The sequence below is a fragment of the Schistocerca serialis genome, chromosome 4 (assembly GCF_023864345.2).
Source record: "Schistocerca serialis cubense isolate TAMUIC-IGC-003099 chromosome 4, iqSchSeri2.2, whole genome shotgun sequence".
NCBI classification, from domain to species: Eukaryota; Metazoa; Arthropoda; class Insecta; order Orthoptera; family Acrididae; genus Schistocerca; species Schistocerca serialis.
Window position 1 is genome coordinate 380,777,956 of NC_064641.1, and position 23,560 is coordinate 380,801,515.

General features: G+C 45.4%; 2 protein-coding genes across 2 annotated transcripts in view; one reads left to right on the forward strand and one right to left on the reverse strand.

The window, feature by feature from the left end:
• LOC126474864 (peroxisomal membrane protein PEX14) overlaps window positions 1-19,646 on the reverse strand; it is a 60,262-nt gene extending 40,616 nt beyond the window's left edge. The window contains exon 1 of the mRNA XM_050102344.1: window positions 19,349-19,646. Within this exon, the coding sequence (XP_049958301.1) occupies window positions 19,349-19,417 (69 nt within the window). The 5' untranslated portion in view covers window positions 19,418-19,646. The remainder of the gene's footprint in view (window positions 1-19,348) is intronic.
• A 216-nt stretch (window positions 19,647-19,862) lies between these two features.
• The window catches only part of LOC126474863 (AP-2 complex subunit mu), a 44,725-nt gene continuing 41,027 nt past the window's right edge, over window positions 19,863-23,560 (forward strand). Inside the window, exon 1 of the mRNA XM_050102343.1 lies at window positions 19,863-20,009. The gene's annotated coding sequence lies outside the window, so the exon portion shown is untranslated. The remainder of the gene's footprint in view (window positions 20,010-23,560) is intronic.

The window sequence follows — 23,560 nt, forward strand, 5'->3', positions numbered from 1 at the left end:
CATTTCCTTGCATGGAAAGTACTTCATTATAGGTAACTGCACCACCACAAAAAGATCTGAAGTTACTATTACCTGCAAGTTCATTAATATAGAACACAAACAGCAAATGTCTTAACACACTTCCTTAGGGTCCACCTGAAGTTACTCCTACATGATGCTCCATATGATCATACATTTGATAATAAACACTGGTGTTCTGGTGTTTTATCATGACTAAAATGTTGCTGTCATCAGCAAAGAGGATTTTGTTCTCCTCGTCTTCTACTGTCAGTTTGTTTGTTTGTTTTGTTTTAGGGCGCAAAAAACAACTGGGGGTCAGATGCGCCCAAGTCAAAACCATAGAAACAAACACAGACAAGGGAAACAACTATATGTCAGTCCCAATGGACAGAACAGAAGACAGCTAAAAAAGGCATGTGGAAAAAGGGCTAAAAAACCACCATACAAAAATGGAGGTCCAAAACTAAAAATTAAATGGCCTTCGCCAAATTGCTTTGGCAGATAAACAGTAAAATGCGGTCGACAGTTCACGCATCATTCGCTAAAATGGCTGATAAATCCGTTGGCAAACCTGAGCTGGAACGTAAATTGGTAAAAAAAAAAAAGGGCATTCCAGCATGAAGTAGCAGACAGGACTAAAAAGGCAATGCCCAATATGCAGCGGAGTTAAAATAATCTCTCCCAGTGGGAGGGCTGAGAGGAGGTTGTCCAAAGCACCGGGAGAGGTTTAATAAGCTGAAGCTTTTTCCCGTGAAGGCAGGACCATTGGCAATGCCAAAGGGAAACCACCTCCTGACAGACAGCAATGCAGAGATCGTTGGAGGAAATATAGGTATTCGCAGGCTGAGGTATGAGGACTGCAGCCTTGGTAGTAAATACATTTCCTGGCAGACCGACGTGACCAGGGACCCACAGAGACATGACATTGGCTCCACCAAGAGTGAGGAAGTGACAGTTTTCCTGGACCCGCTGCACTAAGGGATGAGCAGTGTACAGCGCACAGAGACTTTGGAGGGTGCTGAGTGAGTCTGAGCAGAGGACACAATTGGGAAGGCTGTGTCGCCAGATGGACTCTGTGGCCTGATACAAGGCGAAAAGCTTGGCTGTAAATACTGAGGAGTATGCTGGAAACCGATATCAAAAGACATGGGTGCCAATGACGAAGGCACACCCGATCCCACAGTCAGTCCGGGAGCCATCAGTGTATACAAAGGTACTGTCACTAAGTTCCATGCGAAGGTCGTAAAACTGAAGACGATAGACCAAGGCTGGAGTAGTGTCCTTAGGAAGCGAATGAAGGCCAAGGTTAACATGGGCCACTTCACGAAGCCAAGGTGGTGAAGGGTTCACACCCACTGGGAAAGTTGCAGGTAGCGTGAAGTTAAGCCGCCATAGCAGGTGGCGAAAGTGGACTCCAGGAGGTAACAGAGAAGAGGGACGAGCCCCATACTGAAGATCAAAGGAATCATCAAAGAAGGAGGCATAGGAGGGGTGGCTGCACATGGCAGACAAATGGTATGCATACCTGCTGAGGAGAAAGTCACAGCAATAGGACATTGGTTGTTCAGCAGCTTCAGCATACAGACACTCAAACGGGCTACTGTAAAAGGCACCCGTGGCCAAACGGATGCCATGATGATGGATAGTGTCGAGACGCCGTAAAAGAGATGGGTGTGCAGATGCATAAACAAAGCACCCATAGTCGAGTTTCGAACAGACAAGGAACCGGTACAAACGGAGGAGGGTGGTTCGATTGGCACCCCAAGAAGTACCATTGAGGACACACAATACATTGAGGGAATGCGTACAGCGGGCTGCCAGGTAAGAGACATGGGAGGACCAAGAGAGTTTCCTATCGAGCATGAGTCCCAGGAATTTTGTAGTGTCAGCGAATGGAAGGGTAACAGGCCCAAGATGTAGAGATGGTGGGAGAAACGGCTGTTCAGGCATTATCGCCAAACACCAATGGTAGGGTGCTGGGAAGGTTAAAAGTCCGTAGCAGAGTGGTGGAAACTAGGCAGTCCAGCAAGAGATGGACGACCGTCATTCGTGAGCCACAGCGACACCGAGGTGGGTTCTCACAACAGAGGAGGTAAACATGTGTCAGCCACGTATGGCCAATGCGGAGCCGACAGAGAACCACAGACACCCTGCAAGAGGTGCGCACAGAGGTCTTCCACACATTTGTAGTTTCCTTAATCGCACGCAGCTTGCTGTGCATACTGAGATTATGTCAGTCCGTCTCCCAAAGCCGCAAAACCTTGTGGCATAATACTGAACGCAGGTCAGTTTCAGAGAAGCCGATCTCCATAAGCAATTTCTGCTTAGCCTGTTTGGCCAGCCTGCCGGGAAGTTCGTTGCCTGGGATTCCGATGTGACCTGGGGTCCAGAAAAACACCACTGAACGACTGGACCGTTCCAGGGCATAGATGGACTCCTGGATGGTCGCTACCAAAGAATGACAAGGACAGCACTGGTCGATAGCTTGTAGGCTGCTCAATGAGTCAGTACACAGGAGAAATGACTCACCTGAGCATGAGCGGATGTGCTCAAGAGCATGAGATATGGCCGCCTGTTCTGCAGTGAAAACACTGCGGCCATCTGGCAAGGAGTGCTGTTCTATATGTCCTCCACGAACATAGGCAAAGCCAACGTGACCATCAGCCATCGGTGTAAACCACTCCTTGGCAACAGTACATGTCAAGAACTGAGAGGAAGTGACAGCGGAGAGTCTCAGGGTTAACTGAGTGCTTACGGCCATGTGAAAGGTCCAGACAAAGCTGCGGCCTAGGATTACACCATGTAGGTGTTCGTAAATGAACCTCAAGTATGGGTGGTAAAGGCAAGAACTCCAGCTCGGAGAGAAGGGATCGCACACAAACTGCAATTGTAAGCCCTGACCTGGGCCGCCAATGCGTGAGATGAACTGCCGTGGGTAGGAAAAGGAGATGGTAATTCGGATATGCAGGAGAACTATGAAAGTGAGCAACATAATGGAGAGCAACTGTGCATACCTAACCTGCAATGGAGGGACTCCGGCCTCCACCAGGACGATTGTCACCGCACTCGTCCTAAAAGCTCCTGTCGTTAGGCGAACACCACAGTGGTGCACTGGGTCGAGTAAACGCAACGCTGAGGGAGCCGCCGAACCATAAACCAGAGTCCCATAGTCAAGGCGGGATTGAACAAGGGCTCTGTAGAGCTGCAGCAACATAGAGCGATCTGCACCCCAGTTGGTGCTGCTCAGGCAGTGGAGGGCACTGAGGTGCTGCCAGCACTTCTGCTAAAGCTGACGGAGGTGAGGTAGCCAAGTCAATCGGGTGTCAAAAACCAGTACTAAGATTCGGTATGTCTCCACTACAGTGAGTGGATCGTCATTAAGGTAAAGTTCTGGTTACTGATGAACAGTACGACGCCGGCGGAAATGCATAACACATGACTTTGTGGCCGAAAACTGGAATCTGTGAGCTAGAGCCCATGACTGCACCTTGTAGATGGCTCCCTGTTGATGCCATGCAGCAATGCCAGTACTGGTGGAGCAGTACAAAATGCAGAAGTCGTTTGCATACAGAGAGAGTGAGACAGACAGCTCTACAGCTGCTGCTAGACCATTAATGGCCACTAAAAATAGACACACTTAATACGGAGCCCTGCGGGACCCATTCTCCTGGATATGGGGCAAACTATGGGAGACACCAACTTGGACATGAAAAAGTACGATGCAACAGGAAATTTTGGATAAACATTGGGAGCTGGCCTCGGAGACCCCACTCATATAATGTGGCAAGGATATGATGTCGCCAGGTGGTGTCATATGCTTTTCGTAAGTCAAAAAAGATGGCAACCAGGTGTTGGCGTCTGTAAAAGGCTGATCGGATGGCAGATTCGAGGGACACAAGATTAACAGTGGTAGAGCGAGGCTGGCGGAAGCCGCCCTGACATGGAGCCAGTAGGCTACATGACTCCAGGACCCAACCCAACCGCAGAAACACCATATGTTCCAGAAGCTTACAAAGAACATCAACTGGTGAGGCTGATGGGCTGACAACTATCCACAGCAAGCTGGTTTTTACTGGGTTTAAGCACCGGAGTGATGGTGCTGTCCCGCCACTGGAATGGAATGACGCCATCGCACCAGATCCGGTTGAAGATGATGATGAAATGTCACTTCTAGTCAGATGAGAGATGTTTAATCATCTGACTGTGGATCCGATCTGGCCCAGGAGCTGCGTTGGGGCAACGTGCAAGGGCACTGAGGAGCTCCCACTCTGTAAATGGGGCATTATAGGGTTCACTGTGGCATGTAGCGAATGAGAGGACTTTCCTTTCCATTCGCCGTTTGAGGGTGGGAAAGGCTGGGGTGTAGTTCTGTGATGCAGAGGCTCAAGTATAGTGCTCAGCAAAGTGCTCAGCAATTGCATTTGCATCGGCAGACAACACATTGATATTAATGCCAGGGACACCTGTTGGGGTCTCGTACCCAAAAAGAGGTCTGATCTTCATCCAGACTTGGGAAGGTGATGTACGGCATCCAATAGTCAACACATACCTCTGCCAACACTCCTGTTTCTGTCTCTTGATAAGCTGGTGAACGTGGGCATGAAGCTGCTTGAAGGCTATGAGGTTCTCCAGGTAAGGGTGCCGCTTATGCCGCTGTAGAGCTCGCTGATACTCCTTAATTGCCTCAGCAACTTCCGGTGACCACCATCCCACCTTCTACATCTACATTTATACTCCACAAGCCACCCAACGGTGTGTGACGGAGGGCACTTTACGTGCCACTGTCATTACCTCCCTTTCCTGTTCCAGTCGCGTATGGTTCGCAGAAAGAACGACTGCCGGAAAGCCTCCGTGCGCACTCGAATCTCTCTAATTTTACATTCGTGATCTCCTCGAGAGGTATAAGTAGGGGGAAGCAATATATTCAATACCTCATCCAGAAACGCACACTCTCGAAACCTGGACAGCAAGCTACACCGCGATGCAGAGCGCCTCTCTTGCAGAGTCTGCCACTTGAGTTTGCTAAACATCTCCGTAACGCTATCACGGTTACCAAATAACCCTGTGACGAAACGCGCCGCTCTTCTTTGGATCTTCTCCATTTCCTCTGGCAACCCGACCTGGTACGGATCCCACACTGATGAGCAATACTCAAGTATAGGTCGAACGAGTGTTCTGTAAGCCACCTCCTTTGTTGATGGACAACATTTTCTAAGGACTCTCCCAATGAATCTCAACCTGGCACCCGCCTTACCAACAATTAATTTTTATACGATCATTCCACTTCAAATCGTTCCGCACGCATAATCCCAGATATTTTACAGAAGTAACTGCTACCAGTGTTTGATCCGCTATCATATAATCATACAATAAAGGATCCTTCTTTCTATGTATTCGCAATACATTACATTTGTCTATGTTAAGGGTCAGTTGCCACTCCCTGCACCAAGGGCCTAACTGCTGCATATCTTCCTGCATTTTGCTGCAATTTTCTAATGCCGCAACTTCTCTGTATACTACAGCATCACCCGCGAAAAGCCGCATGGAACTTCCAACACTATCTACTAGGTCATTTATATATATTGTGAAAAGCAATGGTCCCATAATACTCCCCTGCGGCACGCCAGAGGTTACTTTAACATCTGTAGACGTCTCACCATTGAGAACATGCTGTGTTCTGTTTGCTACAAACTCTTCAATCCAGCCACACAGCTGGTCTGATATTCCGTAGGCTCTTACTTTGTTTATCAGGCAACAGTGTGGAACTGTATCGAATGCCTTCCGGAAGTCAAGGAAAACAGCATCTGCCTGAGAGCCTGTATCTAATATTTTCTGGGTCTCATGAACAAATAGAGCGAGTTGGGTCTCACACGATCGCTGGGGGCACCCTAAAGAGCAAGGGATCATGTTTTCTGCCACATTAACGGTTCCTGTAGTCACCTGCTCAACCATCACATCGATGTTACCATGAGGGGGAGAGTCAACGGTGACCACGGAGGTGAAAGTTTCCCAGTCTGCCTTGCTGAAGCCCATCTGGGCAAGCGTCTGTGGGCGTGACGGTGGGGCAGTGACAGGAAGATGGGGAAGTGGTTACTACCACACAGGTTGTCACGTGATCTCCAGTGGATAGAGGGGGAAGTCCTGGACTGCAAATGGATTAATCAATGGCCGAGTAGCTACCAGGAGCCACACTGAACTGTGTGGCGGCCCCAGTATTTAAGAGGCAGAGGTCAAACTGAGACAGTAAAGTCTTGACATCTCTGCCTCTGCCAGTAAGCACGGTGCCACCCCACAAAGGGCTATGGACATTAAAACCTCCCAAAAGTAGGAAAGGTTTAGGGAGCTGATCAATCAGTGCAGCTTATACATTCAGGGGTACTGCACAATCTGGAAGAAGATATACATTGCAGACAGTTATTTCCTGTTGTCCTTATTCTGACTGCCACAGCTTCAAGAGGGGTTTGAAGTGGCAGATTTCCTGGAGGGCAATGCAGAAAGCAGGTATAAAGCTTAACAGTTGCTGTAGCTCAGCCAGGCAGTGGAAGAGACCACTGCAATTTCACTGGAGGATGACATCGTGAGACTGGGAAGGCATGGAACATTCAATGAGGTGGACTACGTCTAAGGGTCACCTGCTGCCACCTACTTATTGCCTGAGCAGTATATACCCATTGTGTCCGAGGGTCTGGTGAGATCTAGATCCACAGCAGATGCCAGAATCTGCACCTCATCCCCAGTCGCAGAGCTTGTAGGTAGTGGTGGTGTGAGTGTCACCGCAATTTCCTTAGTCTTAGGAATCCTCTTTTTGAACTTTTCCCTGCTCCTTGGGTTTCTCTCACTGGAAGAGCTTCACTGATTCAGTCTCTGGAACTGAGGAGGATCATGAAGCCCTAAGGCCAGCTGCTTTTGGGCACTTCAGCCACTGGTGGGAGTCATCTTTCCCACTAGCTGAAACCTGGGAAGGGAGTGACCCAAGAGATCCCTTCCTGGCAAGAGGAGCCGAAGAAGATTTATGCTTCTCTGGCTGAGAAGTGGGGACTGGTGTCCCAGATGGTCCCGAGGTAAGTAGTGTGGGAGCAACAGGAAGGGGGGGGGGGGGGGTATTGCCCTGTACCATCAAGGGGGCAGGTGTACCCTTCTGGCTCAGAGAGCCGACTGAAATTCGTGGAACTGATGGGGGTACAACTGTTCTTGCAGCGGCGGCATATGAGGAGGTCATAGCCACAGGATGCAGGTGCTCGTATTTTCTCTTAGCCACAGTGTAGGTCAGTTGGTCCACAGTCATGTATTCCATGATTTTCCTCTCTTTCTGTAAAATTCCGCAGTCTGGCGAGCAAGGTGAATGATGCTCTCCGCAGTTGACACAGATGGGAAGCAGCACACATGGAGTATTGGAATGTAATGGACATGCACAATCTCGACATGTGACACTGGAAGTACAGCGGGAATATATATGGCCAAACTTCCAGCATTTAAAGCACCGCATCGGGGGGAGGGATATATGCCTTGACATCACAGCAGTAGACCATCACCTTGACCTTCTCAGGTAAGGTGTCACCTTTGAAGAACAAGATGAAGGCACTAGTCTCAACCTGATTATCCCTCAGACCCCAATGGACGTGCCACACGAAATGAACACCTCGCCGCTCTAAATTGGCGCACAGCTCATCGTCAGACTGCAAAAGAAGGTCCCTGTGCAATATAATACCCTGGACTATATTTAAGCTCTTATGTGGTGTGATGGTAACAGAAACATTCCCCAACTTGTTACAAGTGAGTAAAGCCTGTGACTGGGCAGAGGAAGCTGTTTTTATCAAGACTGACCCAGAGCACATTTTGGACAAGCCCTCCAGCTCCCCAAACTTGCCCTCTAAATGCTCTACAGAACACTGGAGTCCCCAGCAGTTCTTGTATATACGAGGTACTGGTGTGAATAAGGTTCGTTGCCATCCTTAGCCTGGCGGTCCTCCCATGGTGTGGCCAGAGAGGGGAATGAACTAGGGTCTTACTTCCTTGCATTGTACTGCGACTTAGAAAGCTTAGTGACTGCTGGTGTTTGATCACCAGCAAGTGATGACGTGGTACACTTCATCACACACCATCTGCCCTGATGCCACCCACTCCAACCAAGGGCCATCCCCACGGGCACCATCCAGCCGCAGCAAAGGCCACCTGGCAGGATGGCCATTGCCAGGAGTCCCAATGCCGTAGGATGACACGCATCTTCTACTCCTTGGCAGACGTGGGGAGTTAATGGGGCAGGCATCAGCAGAGCAATCCCTGTGTTGTCAGGCAGCTACAACCAACAGGGTACATGGTGGCCCCACCACAACGAACTGGCTACCGTGCTGGATATCAAGTGCAAACAAGTCCATGGTCATCGTCAGCACAGAAATCAATACTGCATAGTGCCTGGTGGAAAAAGCACCCAGGAAAGTGTCCTCGCCCAAGAGATGGACAATGAGCGGGATGGCAATGCGACAACGACAAAGTGGGCTACAGATCTCAAGGCATGGTGGAAAAATTTTTGAAGAATGGAGGTCAAACCCTACAGGGGACCATCACATAAAGGCCAAAACGTGTGAGACTCCTTTCAGTCGCCTCTTATGATGGGAAGTAATACCTCAGGCCTATTCTTACCCCCGGACCCGCAGGGGGTGCTAGAAGGAAGGTTTTTGTCCTTACTGGGCTTAGGTATGGGAATGATGGTGGCTTCACGCCAGCATCCAGGAAATGTGCCCTCATCCTAGATGCAGTTGTATGTGTTAAGCAGAAAGTGCTTGCCCACAAAAGAGAGATGCTGCAACATCTGAATTTGATAGTGTCTGGCCCTGGGGCGGAGGACCGTGATGAACTGAGAGCATGATCTAGCTACCTCATAGTGAGGATGGCATTGTAGCACTCACGATTCGGAGAAGAGAAGGGTATTGCTCGAGCCTCCTCCACTCATTTCCGATGGGTGAAGGCAGGGCGATAGTGGGAAGAGCTCGAAACTTCCGCAAAATGGCGGCCCAAGGTGTTGGAGATAGCAATAGGATCCACAATGACATCGGCACCTACTGTGAGGCTGGAAATGGGGCAGTGGATCTTGGTTCCAGAGAGCTGTCAGAGGTTGGCCCACACGACAGAGGAAGGTGTGGAACTGTTAAAAGAACTAGTGAATGAAATACATCTACCTGTTTTGCTATACCGAAGAACTCGACGACACTTTGCAAGCATCTGTTTATAATGAATGCAGTTTTCCAGCATAGGGTGGCGGTTAAAAATGCAGAGAGCACGTAGCCATGTGCGAACTGCGTTGCAGCATGCCTCAGTCCACCAAGGGACAGGGACACAACATGGTAAAGAGGAAGTGCAAGGAATGGAAAGTTCTGCAGCAGCAAGGATAATGTTGGTGAGATAGTCCACCTTGTCAGCATAAATGGGAAAATCTTGCTCTGCGAAGGTCGCCAGGGAGGAGTAAAGCTGCCAGTCAGCCTTAGTAATCTACCATTCAGGCATGCATGTGGATGGCGTAGGAGTCAGCAGATGGAGAGCACATGGGAAATGGTCGCTCGAGTAGGCATCAGAAAGAACGGATCATTCAAGACGATGGGCAAGCTGGGCAGTGCAAAAGGATAGGTCCAAATGGGAATAGGTGTGTGAGGAGTCAGAAAGGAAAATGGGTGCTCCAGTGTTACGGCAGAAGAAGTTGAGTTGGTTAAGAAGGCCAGCCAAGAGGGCACCTCTCTGGCAGGTCCTGGGAGAACCCCAAAAGGGATGATGTGAATTAAAGTCACCGAGTAGCAAAAACAGGGGAGGTAGCTGCCCAATATGCTGAAGGAAGTCTGCCCTGGCGACATCGAAGGAGGGAGGTACATAAATGGTACAGAGGGAGAAAGTCAGGTGGGGAAGGAAAAGGTGAACGGCAATGGATTGAAGATGGGTAGTCAGGCAGATGGGTTGACTATGAAGGTCATCCCATACGAGCATCATAATGCCCCCATGAGATGGGATGCTGACCTCAGGGGGAGGCCAAAATGAATTGGTAAGTAATGTGACAGTTCAAAGCAGTCTTGAGGGCGCAATTCCGTTTCCTGAAGGCAGAGTACAAGGGGATGCTGCGATGCTAGAAGCAGCCATAAATCCCCTTTGTGGGTCCGAAGGCCACAAATGTTCCATTGGAGGACAGTCATCAGGAGGAAGAGATGTAGGGGTGCCAACTTGGCGGCCACTGAGGGACAGCTGGTGTAGAGTTGCTACTACAGGGCACAGAAGCAGGAGGATCCTGCTCCATGGGGTCCACAGGAGCATCAGCATGCTTGTGTGCTCGGTCTGTGGAGTCAACGCTAAAAAACAGCTGGTGGTGTGCACCGTCGAGTCAGAGGCCAGCTGGGCTAAGTGACCACGTGGCTACACCATCAAGCAAGATCTTCGAGTTGGTGAAAGAGAAGACCGTTTGTCTTTAGCGGACTTATTCCAGTACTTCTGGTTGGAGGAAAATTTGTGTGTTGTTTGGCTGGAGGGACAGAAGAAGTCTTCTCTGAAGTTCTCCTTCTGTCCTTTCCTGCCTGCCAGTTCTGTAGTGGGTAGCTTCGCCCCTTTAGGTGAGAGTTTGACAGTTTGTTGCACAGTGGGAGGGGGGAACAGCAATGCTACCTTCACACTGGGCAACTTCACAACCTCAGAGCCAAATTTGAGGTCATATGTCTGCATGGCCATGTCCTTCATGGAGCGAGGGGTAACAAGAACAGAACTTTAGGTGCCAGACAGGAGAACACAGGGTTTGCGACTAGCTAGTAACTTGCAAGCTATTGGGTAAGGCATTTTTCCCTTTACCCGAATCTCTTGAACAGCCCGCTCATCTAGATATATGGGACAATCCCGGGAGGAGGTGGCATGGTCGCCATTGCAGTTGATAGAGCAGGGAGAAGGAGATGGACATTCGCCCTTTCCCTGCCACAGGTTACGCATTTGGATGGGTGTCAACAATAGGTTCGAGTGTGGTTGAAACGATGACACTGGTAGCAGCGCATCGGATTCGGAATGTACAGCCGGACTGTGATGATTTCATAACCTGCTTTAATCTTGGATGGCAGCACCACCCTATCAAAGGTGAGGAAAAGAGTGGGGGTGGGCACTAAGGAGGAATCGACCTTTTCCATTACACGACGGACAGCAATGACACCCTGATCACAGAGGTAAGATTGTATTTGCCACAGTGAAACTTCCAAAAAAACTAACTGTTCAAAAGATTTAGAACTGATCATGAGAGTCAGTGCACCATTACCAACAGGCATCTATGAGACAGGGCACTCTGTATTGCAAGTGCAATGAACGCTACTGATTTCCAGGTTTCTTCAACTTAGTTAAACAGATTCAGGAAATTATACGGAAATGGTAGTCGTAAAATCATGAAGTTTACTTCAAGTAAATGTGTATAGATGTCATTTATAGGTAATACTACATAGAAATTTGTAGCTGACATGAAGATGATGCTGCTTCTTATGCCCTAAAAGCTGAGTATATAACTGGGCACTCAAGTTGCAAGCAAATTGCACTTCACCCTTTCAATTGATGGAAGTCTTCTGTAATGTAACATCATACACTGTCTTGATTTTCTTTCCTCTACTAGTCACTTGTGTAACGGTTACATCTCTGCAGCAGTTTAGCTGTAAACGTGAATTGCAAGTTATTCTCTAAATTAAGTGTTAGGGACATTTTTGGCAACATTTAAGTTCTTAAAATTCATGTGTGCACTTTTGGCTGCCCGCTATGTTCTCTTGTCGTGGCTACGTCTGCTTATTCGCCAACTCACATGCTAGGTACGAAGGGCTGTACAAGCCGCTGTTATAAGCAATTCTTTGTGTGGCAAATGATAATAACTTTAATTTTTTTTTTTTTAATTACAGTGCACCTTAGAAGCTAAAATCTTGACAGTGCTTTTCTTTCAGTGTATTCTTCCCACATGAAAAGTTTCAGGGTAGGTTTTAACAGGCTGAGACCATTTCCATTTGAGATGATGTGTCTTAAAGGTCCACAGTTGCCCATTTTTTCCGCCTCTTCCTCCTCCTCCTCAAGTGGTCACCTTTGAAAATGTCTTCTTAAAAAATGGTTTTAATAATGTGGAGAATTTGGGGTATTTTACACCTACATTGTTTTCTTTACATACTTGTCCCCAGGTTGGTTTGCCAATACCGTTGAAAAGGTATATACATTTTGAGCACAGAAAAGATTCTTTTGTAGTTGTGGGATTTTTTCAAGCCTATCTTCAGATTAATTATTTGGCAGCAATGGTCCATGAGGTCAAGACATTTGATGTACAGTTTGCAATCTTCTTTTACGATATATGAAAGTACTTGTTTTAAGACTGATGGATTTATGACTCCTCTAGAAGAAGTATTTGCCATTTGTGCTATGCCAAAAGTATTCACATTATTTAGGAAGTTGTTATTAGCTTCATGCCTAAATTGTGTTTATGTTCACACCTCCACATAAGATTTCGTTAGCTTTGGAAACTGAGACTGTCCAGGGCTTCAGTCAATTTGTTAAAGAAAGTTGTCCATATTGCCACTAGGTGTGAGGTATGCACACAAAATAGTTAACTTTTTCTAGATGTCATACTGTTATTTCAACCTCTTGAATTTCAAAATGTTTATCTACACTACTTATGATTAGAAGCTGCATATTCTGAAAATGTATTTTTTGTGATATAAATACAATTTCTCGCCCTTTACAGTAGTTCTATATGGTAGTTCTACAGTAGCAGAATACCCATTCATATGACGATAGCGCTACATAACCAGTATTCTGAAATGTGTGCCACTACACTGTTGACAGACTAATTCAACTTCTAGTTGGGTTAAAGCCCACTTGAGGTGTCAGTGGCTCTTCACTGCATGCTGCTGTTGGCAATTTGTTTTCCTTGGCCACAGCCAATATGGGTATTAGAACAGAATCGCCAATGAAAATCGTTGAATCTAGAAATGAAATGATCGTATGGTATTGTTGGCCAGGAGGCCCCATTCGGGGGAGTTCGGCCGCAGTATTGCAAGTCCTTTTTAAGTGACGCCACATCGGTGACTTGCGAGTCAAGGCACAATCAATGGAAGGAAAGACAGGCGCTTGAAGAAGGGTCCATTAAATACGCCATAGAGAAACAGATCCTGAACTAAAGATTAAATGTCCCTCACCATATTGCTACAATGGATGAAAAGTAAAATGCAGTTGACAGTCCACGCATCATTCGCTAAAACAATTGATAATTCAGACAGTAAACAGAAATTGGAATGTAAATGGTTAAGAAAAGGGCAGTCCGTCAGGAAATGGCAAACCGTCAAAGGTTGAGGTCAATGACACAAAATGGGGGAGGGAGCATCACTTAACAAATGCCGATAGCTAAAAAGATAGTCCCCAATATGCAACATAGCTAAAATGATCTCACAGCAAGAGGGCTGAGAGGAGGTCATCCAAGCTGCTGGGAGAGGTTTAATTTCCCGGAGACTGCTCCCATGAAGGGAGGACCACGGTAATGCCAAAGTGACATCACCTGCCGACAGACAGCAACACAGAGATCATCAGAGTGAATGGAAGAACTAGTGGGCCAAAGTACCAGGACTGTAGTAGCCTTGGCAGCAGCAGCAGCAGCAGCAGCAGCAGCAGCAGCAGCCTCGTTTCCCATCAGACCGACGTGACCAGGAACCCACATAAACATCACAGTGGCTCCATCAAGAGTGAGCAAGTGACAACTTTCCTGGATCCGTTGCACTAAGGGATGGACGGTGTACAGCACACAGAGGCTCTGAAGGGCACTGAGAGAGTCAGAGCAGATGACGCAATTGAAAGTCTGTGTCTCCGGATGTACTGCACGGCCTGTTACAGGGCAAACAGCTCTGCTGTAAATACTAAACAGTGTTCTGGAAGCCGATACTGAAAAATGATGGTGACAATGATGAAGGTACACCCAGCATCACGATCAGTCCAAGAGATATCAGTGTACACAAAAGTACTATCACAAAATTCCAGCGATAAAGTGAGGCTGGAGTAGTGGCTTTAGGAAGCGAATGAAGGCCAAGGTGAACATAGGCCACTACACAAAGCAAAGGTGATGAAGGGCTCACACCCATCAGTGAAATTAAGATTCTGGACCAAAAGCTGAAAGTGAACTTCAGGAGGTAACAGAAGAGGGATGCGCCCCATACTGGCGATCAAAGGAGTCATCGAAGAAGGAGACATAGGATGTGTGGCCAGGCACAGCAGACAAATGGCTTGCATATCTGCTGGGGAGGAAGTCACAGCAGTAGGACAACGGTAGTTCGCCAACTTCTGCATACATATTCTCAACCGGACTAGTGTAAAAGGCACCAGTGGCCAGACGGATGCCAAGATAGTGTAGTGTATTGAAATGGCGTAAGATGGACAGACATGCAGAAGCATAAATGAAACACCCATGTTTGAGTTTCGAATGGACAAGGGTGGTCCAATCCACTCCCCAGGTAGTACCAATGAGAACACACAGGACACTGAGAGACCACGGAGCGGGCAGGCCAGGTAAGACACATGGGAGGACCAAGAAAGTTTCCTATGGAGCATGAGCCCCAGGAATTTCGTAGTTCCGATGAACAGAAGAGCAAAAGGCGCAAGACAAAGACGGTGGAAGAAACCATTTGCACCACCAGCAATTCATACAAATGGTTTTGTAAGTGGAAAAGTGAAAGCCATTGTCAATGCTCCATGAGTAAAGACAAGTGAGACATCGCTGAAGATGCCACTCAATGAGACAAGTCCGTGGAGAACTGCAATAGATGGCAAAATCACTAATGAAAAGGGAGCCCGACATGCCCAGTGGGAGACAAACATAATAGGGTTAATGGTTAGAGCAAAAAGGACAACACTCAGGACGGAACCCTGAGGCACACTATTTTCCTCGATAAAGGTGTCTGACAAGACAGAACCAATACGGCTCTTAAAAACTTTGTCTTTTAAAAAGAAATGGGCATGCAGCCTTGGTAGCCCCATGTGTAGAGTGCGGAGGATACCAGCCCTCCAGCAGACATAGTAGGCTTTCTCCAAATCGAAAAACATGGCCAGTCTGGTATTTCCACAGAAAGCCGTTCGTGACAAGGGCTGACAAGGTGATGAGATGGTCAGCTGCAGAACAGGATGCTCGAAATCCACCCTATGCAGTGGTCAGTAAATTGTGAGACTCTAGCTACCATACCAGCCGGGGATGAATCATTCGTTCCATCACCTTGCAAACACGGCTGGTAAGAGTAATACATCAATAACTAGAAGGAAGGTTTTGTCCTTACTGGGCTTAGGTATAGGTATGACAGTAGCTTCATGTCAGCATCTGGGAAACGGGCCCTCTGCCCAGATGTAATTGGACATATCAAGGAGAAAGTGCTTGCCCGCAAGAGAAAGGTTCTTCAACATCTGAATGTGAACATCATCCGACCTTGGGGTACAGGATCTGAATGAAATGAGAGCATAGTAAAGGTAGCATTGTAGCACTCACAATTCTGAGAAGTGTAGGGTATCATGTGAGTCTCCTCCACTCGTTTCCAATGGAGGAAGGCAGGGCGATAGTGGGAGAGGTTCGAAATCTCCGCAAAATAGCAGCCAAGGTGTTGGAGATAGCAATAGTGCCACTATGACATCATCTGCTACCGTCAGACCAGAAATTGGGGAATGGGCCTTTGTTCCAGAGAGCCGGTGGAGGTTGGCCGACATGGCGGAAGAGAGTGGAACTGTTGAAAGAACTAGGAAATGAAATCCAGCTAGCTCTTTTGCTATCCTAAAGAATGCGATGACAATGTGTATGCAACTGTTTATAATGAATTCAGTTTTCCATAGTAGGATGACTGTTAAAAATGCAGAGAGCATGTCTGCATGTGCGAAATGTGTCACAGCACACCTCTGTCCACCAAGAGACCAGGACATGGCATGGTAAAGGGGAAGTGTGAGGTACGAAACTTTCTGTGGCAGTAAGGATACGTTTGTAATTTGTTCTACTTGGTCCTTGCAACTGGGGAAATGTGGTTTGTCGCAGGTTGCCAGGGAGAAGTAAATCCTCCAGTCAGCCTTGGAAAGTAGCCACTTGAGTGTGCATGGAGGTGGGGTAGGCGTCACCACACAGGAAATGGTCACACAAGCATGTGTCAGAGAGAAGGGATCACTTATATGATGAGCAAGCTGGGCAGTCAGAAGGAGAGGTCCAAATGGGAATAGGTGTACCTGGAATCCGAAAGGAATGTGGGTGCTTCCTGTGCATTGCTAATGCAAAAGAGTCATCCAGGATGAACAGCATGATTCCCCCATGAGACGGAATGCGGTCCTCGGGGGAGAGGGGTGGGGGAACGACATCAAAGCAGATCGGGAAGAATTTCAGGAGCTCAAAACGGTCGTGAGGACACAATTTTATTTCCTGAAGGCAGACAACAAGCCATAAGTCCTCTTTGTTGGATTGAAGGCCGCGAACATTCCATTGGAGAAGAGCCAAGACGAGGAGAAAAAAAAAAAAAAAAGAAATGGGGGTGTCACCTCAGCAGCTGCCGAGTGCCAGCATTCAAAGACACTCAACTACAGGGCACAGAGGCTGGAGGATCCTGCTCCAAGAAATCAACAGTGGCGTCGGCATTCTTCCTCTGCCGATCTGCGGAGTCCAGGCAACACGGAAGTCAGCCAGGCAAGGGTATCACATGGCAACACCACTGAAGATGATCTCCAATGTGGCAAAGAAGAAGACCATTTGCCTTTGTTTAACTTTCTTCAGCCTTTGTGGTTGGCAGAGGAAGACTCTGATGTTTGTTGGCTGTAGGGACATAGGAAGTCTTCATGGGAGTATTCATTCTGTCTTTTCTGGCCTGCTGGTTGTGTAGCAGGGGATGCACACTGGCAGGGGGAAGTTTGGTAGCTATTTGCACAGCTTGCGGAAGAGGACACGGGAATGCTACCGTGACCCTGGGCGATTTTACATCTGCAGTGTCAAATTTGAGGTCACATGTCTGCGTGGCTGAGTCCTTCATGAAGAAAGAAGCAGCAAAACAGTTCTGTAAGTGCCAGATGGTTGAACCCAGGGTTTCCAACTAACCAACAACTTACAAGCAACCGGGTAAAGCACTTTTTCCATCACCTGGATCTCCTGGACAGCCCACTCATCGAGGTACACGGGACAATCTCAGGAGGAGGCAGCATGGTCACCACTGCATTTGATACGGTGGGGGGAAGGAGGCAGACAATTTCCCTCATGAGCATCCCTACCACAGGTTACACATTTGGCCGGTTTTCTGGAGGACATTTGAGTGTAGTTGTAACGATGACACAGGTAACACCGCATTGGGTTCAGAATGTATGGTCTGACTGTGATAACTTCATAACCTGCTGTGAGCTTTGATGGAAGCACCACTCTATCAAAAGTGAGAGAAAGAGTGTGTGTAGACACTAAGGAGGCATCTATCTTTCTCATCACCCAATGGACTGCAATAATACCCTGATCAGAAGGCTATGTTCGGATTTCTGGAGGGTGAAGCTGCAAGCAGTTGTTGTGCTTGAGAATCAGAAGTAGTCTCCAAGAGCAAAGCACCACTGCGTAAACAAGATCAAGACTTCGTAGGGCCAGCTAGTAAATGAACACCTTTCTGAATGATAAACACATCTACTGTAGTGAAGGACTGACTGACTTCAGTATGTGAAACCACAAGGATCTGTGGTGCAACTGGGAGGGTCTTTGAACCATTAACCTCATACCATTTACATTTCGTAGACGTTGGCTGTGAAGGTGATTGGCTTCATTGTGAGAAAATCCCCCACAATTGCCAGTGCTCCTTCCAACCAGGGGGGCCCTTCAGAAGGGGACGCACCCACCTTAGGTGACTGTTCACACCTCCCGAACAGCTGACACATGGACCAATCGGCAATTTGGGAAGGTAGCAGCTCAGGAAATCATCCCTTCCTGGGCCTGGCCTGTAGCACGTGATACGTGCAAATCCTACCTGTCAACCAGAAGCAGGGGATTATGCGTTCATGAGTCACCTGTTACACATCAGATGCATGGGCAGGCCTACATGAGCGCACAGCAAGGAAGAGTGAAAAAGACGCACTTCAAAGGTCGAAGCAGAAGGAGGATAGGAGAAAGGGAATTAGGAAAGAAAAAAAGGAACGAAAAACAGTGGAGAGACTGTTGTGATATTGGCTACTGAAAATGTAGAACACATTTCCAAAAGCATCCCAAGTGTGTTCCCCAAGGGAAGAGAAAAAGGATAGCAAGAGGATAGACATGCACCACAGTAGAAAAACTATGCTGCAAAGGCTGGGACCCCATGGTAGCCACACACAAACCGGCCAAAGAGCAGTGAGCCCCCTGCGGAGGGGTTCATGGGCGATTGTTTTGTATTCCTATGTTATAGTTTAATTCTGAATTGGTGATGCCAATGAATGTGACAGGAGGAAAAATGTCAGTGGTGATGGACTGTTCTTTTGCGTAGCTAATAATCATTTCAAAAAAATTGTGAGTGGTTATTGAAATGTTCCAATTTCTGAGGCTGTGGTTACACAGGAACATGCGAGTACAGTTTCAGTTTTACGGAATATTCTGTTTATATTACATACTGCAAAATATATTCCACTACATCGCTACATAATTTCATGCACTCCACAGTGTGACAACATTTATGAAGGACTATTTTTTCAGTGGTTCCACCATCTTGTCTAATCATTTGACTCATTTTTTGTCATGTTAACTCCCTGGTCATTCACTGCACCAGCTGCAGCAGGCAACACAAAAGCAGCTGGCACTATACGAGCTTTTAGCTTTATTTACTCTCCTTTACTTTTAATAGACTGTATATTTTGATGAAGGACTGACATACCTGTATAGGCCATTATTTCTGAAAGCTTCCTCATTTTGATTGTTCTTTATTTCCTACTTCTGGTGTATATGCCTTCTAGTGCGGTACATTCTATCTTCTATGTACCTGTTGCATAAGTCTAAACTGTGGAGCCTGTTGTCATGATATAGGCCTACCTGCAACGAGCCTAGTTTGTGACAAAATGGGTTTGACCCCATGTGGCCCCACCCCCCTTCCCTTCCATTCCCTATCCTATACAAATGCAGGCCATGTCTAGTGAAACCCGATTTCCCTACACCCCCAACCGGCACTAATGTAATGTGCTCTTGATCAGCAGTCATCAGTGCCATTCCCAGCTTCGCATTAACTTAACAGCTATGGCTAATCATGGTATTGCAAGAGCTCAACAAGGTTGTGCTGCCAGTTAAGAAGATTATATTCTTTTAAATTAGTGTGTTTAAAACTGGATTCTGTTTATCTAAGGCAAGTTGCTGACATCGCATGCGTAGAATTTAACTTACGAGCTCCTCTCGGGGTTTCGTAGATTCATCGTTGAAGTTCGGTAAATTGTTATTGTCTGGCACACGCATGATTGCATAACACTGGACGGGTCTTTAAAATCAACACGTTTCACCGTCACTAGTACGAACGGCGCATTATCAACAATTCAAAACATAAATGTCATCTTTATAGTTTCAGAGATTAAAACGAACGAACACTAATAAAAACCGTGTATAGTGTATCTTCGATATTAATTGGGACCTGATTCTTCACATTCAGCACATTTACTTAGGCTTATAAGTGCGACATATTTTCCTGAGTATGTTGTTTTCAGTTTGTAATGGGAATGAAGTAAAAACAAAGAAAAGAAACATAAAACTCACAACTGTTACAGTACGACCTAAAATTTTAGAATTTCAATTTATTGTCCAATTCCTGTAAATTCAGCCGCAAAGATACAACAAATTTAAGTATGAAGCAGTGGCTTTACTCAATTGCCATAAAAACAACAGCGGCATAATTCGCTTTCATCTGTCGATAATGAATGTTATCTCTGAGTTCAAGGGGCCATGTTGTGGGTGTATGGCTGTTTGGCAGAAGGGGGCTGAATCCCGAAGGCAGAAATGGTGATGGAGTAGTAGAAGAAGGGGGTCGGCCTGCTGTTTTAGAGCTGTGAAGCTGGTAGGTGCTAGTATTACTCATGTGTATTTAAGTTTGGCGTCAGGAAAACTTACCGTGTAGAAACAGCGAACAGTAGAGCTAAGTTACTGAATGGTATTTAGTATGAAGTTCATTGGAGAGAGTTAGGAAATAAATTGATTAATGTGGGGTCATTCGAGACACACAATAGAATATAACTCAGATTTTATCACAACCAGATAAGCAGTTTGGTGTACGGAAATACATAGTTTCAGACGGAAACGGACAAATCCTCGACCAGGAGGAAAATGTTTTGAAACACTGATTGAATGTTACAGCTAAAATCACGGCTTACAGCAGTCAAGATAAGCGTGTGTCACATACAGCCAAGCAGATAAGTTCGAGACGCTTTTGGGATACAGTGCTAACGTATCCAACCCCCACAACCAAACATGGGTCAAGTGGAAACAAGACTTTAATTATTCTGTGACATTAGTCGTATTATTATGACACATTACACATAATTTCATCTGCTAATTCACAGTTGCCTTAAACCCTATACATGTATTATTAAATAACAATTTTAATTCCTCGTACCATGTAGCCTCCTACAGATTTAACTTGTGACAATTTTCTGTCAGTCATCATCTGTATAATACTGCCACGCAGTGTATTTCTTCACTTCTTTTAGAGGACGAATTTCGTCATCTTTTGGCCCAAGTGTGTGAACTTTGTCTCTGCCCTAAGCATCTTATCACCCATTCTTATTAAAGAAGTATGCTTAACACATTCACTGTAGACAAGTAATCTGTTGATTCCTACTATCAAATATTTTGCAACAAACACTGAATCATTCGTATTAAAATTAATATTAAAGTCTGTAAATGAAGCAGCTTAAATGAACTGATTTGGCAAAGTGTCTTTGTTAATGCAGTAAAAAGCACATAGTGTAAGAAAAAGAATGAGGAAAAGAATTACTGTATGGAAATGAATACACAGAAATTACAGTGTAAATGAATAGAAATTGAATATGGGTAGCCTATATCTTTCAGTAGGTAAGATTGTGCTTCACTGAAGAATGAATGACTAACTACCAGGAAAAAGCTGTGGAGTCTCTGTAACAATCATTATTCTTCCAGATTTCTTCTATGGTGCCTATGGAATGTTGATGCCAGTAATGTACGATTGTGGCTCATTAATACACTTCTCTCCAATCCTCTAGGTACATATCCCGCACCAAACATATAGCACTTAAAAAGAATATTACAAATTTACAAACACATATGAACATTTAAAGCCGAATAAAAAGTAACTCAGTATGCACAAATACACAAGAGAGCCTTGTAATTATTTACGGAGTCCTAACTGATACTGTGTGGTGGCTGATGGTCTGACAATAACAGTTTGCCTAAGCAATAGCTCAGTTTGATGAGCTATTGTATAAAACACATTTTATCAATAGTTTTCCTTGTTGGAGAGTGTATGCTTAAATTGTACCAGAAGTGTTTTCCTTAATAGCAGCTAAGGTCTTAAATGTATCTTTTTAAATTTAATAACTGTTACAATTTGACATACTAAAACCTATTTTATTAGGCTGAAAAAATACTCGTAATTGAAAAACTTTTCTAATAAATAAAATGATTGTATGGCCGCATAATGCAGTTGTTTGTTTGATGCCACTACAATGACTTGGCATTGATGAAGATGAGATGAAATGATTAAGACATCGTAACTAACCGGTCCCCAAGTGATGAAAATCTCCAACCTAACTGTGAATTGAACCTATGATCTGGACACAGCAACACTAACTGCTAGGCCATGAACTGTGGCTAAAGAATTTCTGGCCAAGAATTGGCTCCAGGAGGCAAAATGCATTGTACCACTGATTCACTAAATACTTCACCTCTTGGTTGTAAATACTGGTCAACAATTGTCACATAATTTTTAAACTTTTTGATTGAGTTTTCCTGGGATACCAATATAATTTTTAGTATTTATCAGTAAACTACATATAGAACAAAGTTAGACACTTTGCCATTTCTGCTGTTCTCGTCTGTTCCCTTTTTGCTGGCACATTGGCCCCCATATTGCTCATAGTTTCCTGATTTAATATTGTGAAAGTTTACAGGGTTTCACAGTAGTCATTAACAGAAAAACAACTTGCAACCCTTTGATTTAAAATCACACTTTTTGTAACTTGAGAGAAAGAGGCAATATATTAAATACATAGACCTCCTGAAAGAACATGATTAAGTTTTAAAAAACAAAAAACAATTTGATGGGTTACTTTTGATAAAATTCCTATTAACATAGTAATAGTATTAAAAAATTTCATACATTTAAGGCATTGTCATAGGCTTAGTCCATATAAAATATACATCTTTTGCTGCTTTCTATATCCTTCAGGGAGTGGAGCAGTAAGGCTTGTGTAATGGGAAGTGCTAAAAAACTGAACAAATAACAAAATTGTTAAATCTTATTAAAATTATGAAAGGGACTTGGGCAACTTTAAGGAAGTTGTTAATCCAGATGTAGATAGATTGGATTTCTCTTTGCTATATATCTACGGGGTCGACAAAAGCATCCGATCCAACGCGTCGGCTTTGACCCGTGACGTAAGGGTGTCGTCGTGTGTGACGTCATGACGGCGCGGAGTTTGGTTTGAGTGTCTCCAGTTCTGTTTTATTTTATTTACTTTTCTGATCTGTTCGTTCTATCTCTTGGGATTTTATTTTTTTTTTTAAATTTAAACACTTATTACTTATTTTAATTATCTGTTTCCTCGAATTTCTGTTTTAGTTTATTATATTTATCTTTCTGATCTGTTCGTTCTATCCCGTGAGATTTATTTTTTTTTAAAGACAAAAAACACTAATCAGCTACTGAAGCATCTTTATCTTCTACGGGTTGCAGGGGTTACGACCCCTAGGGAGGTGGGTGGGTATTCATGCATGGCTGTCTTCACTTACACGTTGTAGCTACGCAAGGCGTCTAAATTTGTTTACATTTAGTTTGCCCCCCCACCCAAAACACCCCATTTCCAGCGCTTGTACCGTTAGTGTCATTAGGCTTCTTGTGGAAAGTGTGTGTGTTTGTTTTTGTTTCTGCCATATTTGTGACGTCATGGGTCAAAGCAGACGGGTGGGATCGGACGCTTCCGTATTTCCTATCTACGTTATGTTGGCTGTGAAAGTGAGGACAGTAAAATGAAGCAGTTCATCACGTGAGTGAATGTGCCGGATGTCTTGTGTGTGATATCACTGATTAAATGGCAGTGGACGGGAGCTTCCTGTGATACGTTATCCCCATGCTGATTAAGGTGCTACGTTATGTAGCAAGTTATACTGAAACTGTAAGAAGTTTTTCTCTTCATTTCTGATTACAATTTTTGTGGGCTTGGTATTTCCTTCTTCTTTGCCAGCATAGGGATGCATACATGTCATATTAGTGTTTATGATGATGATTTATATTGCTAAAACTGTTCATTAAATTTGTGTGTGTTTCTACAATGTAGAAGTTGGTCTGATTAGTTAAATGTGTAATTTGTTTGTCACATTTAACTGATGGTTTTCTCTGATTTTCTTGAGGTTTTA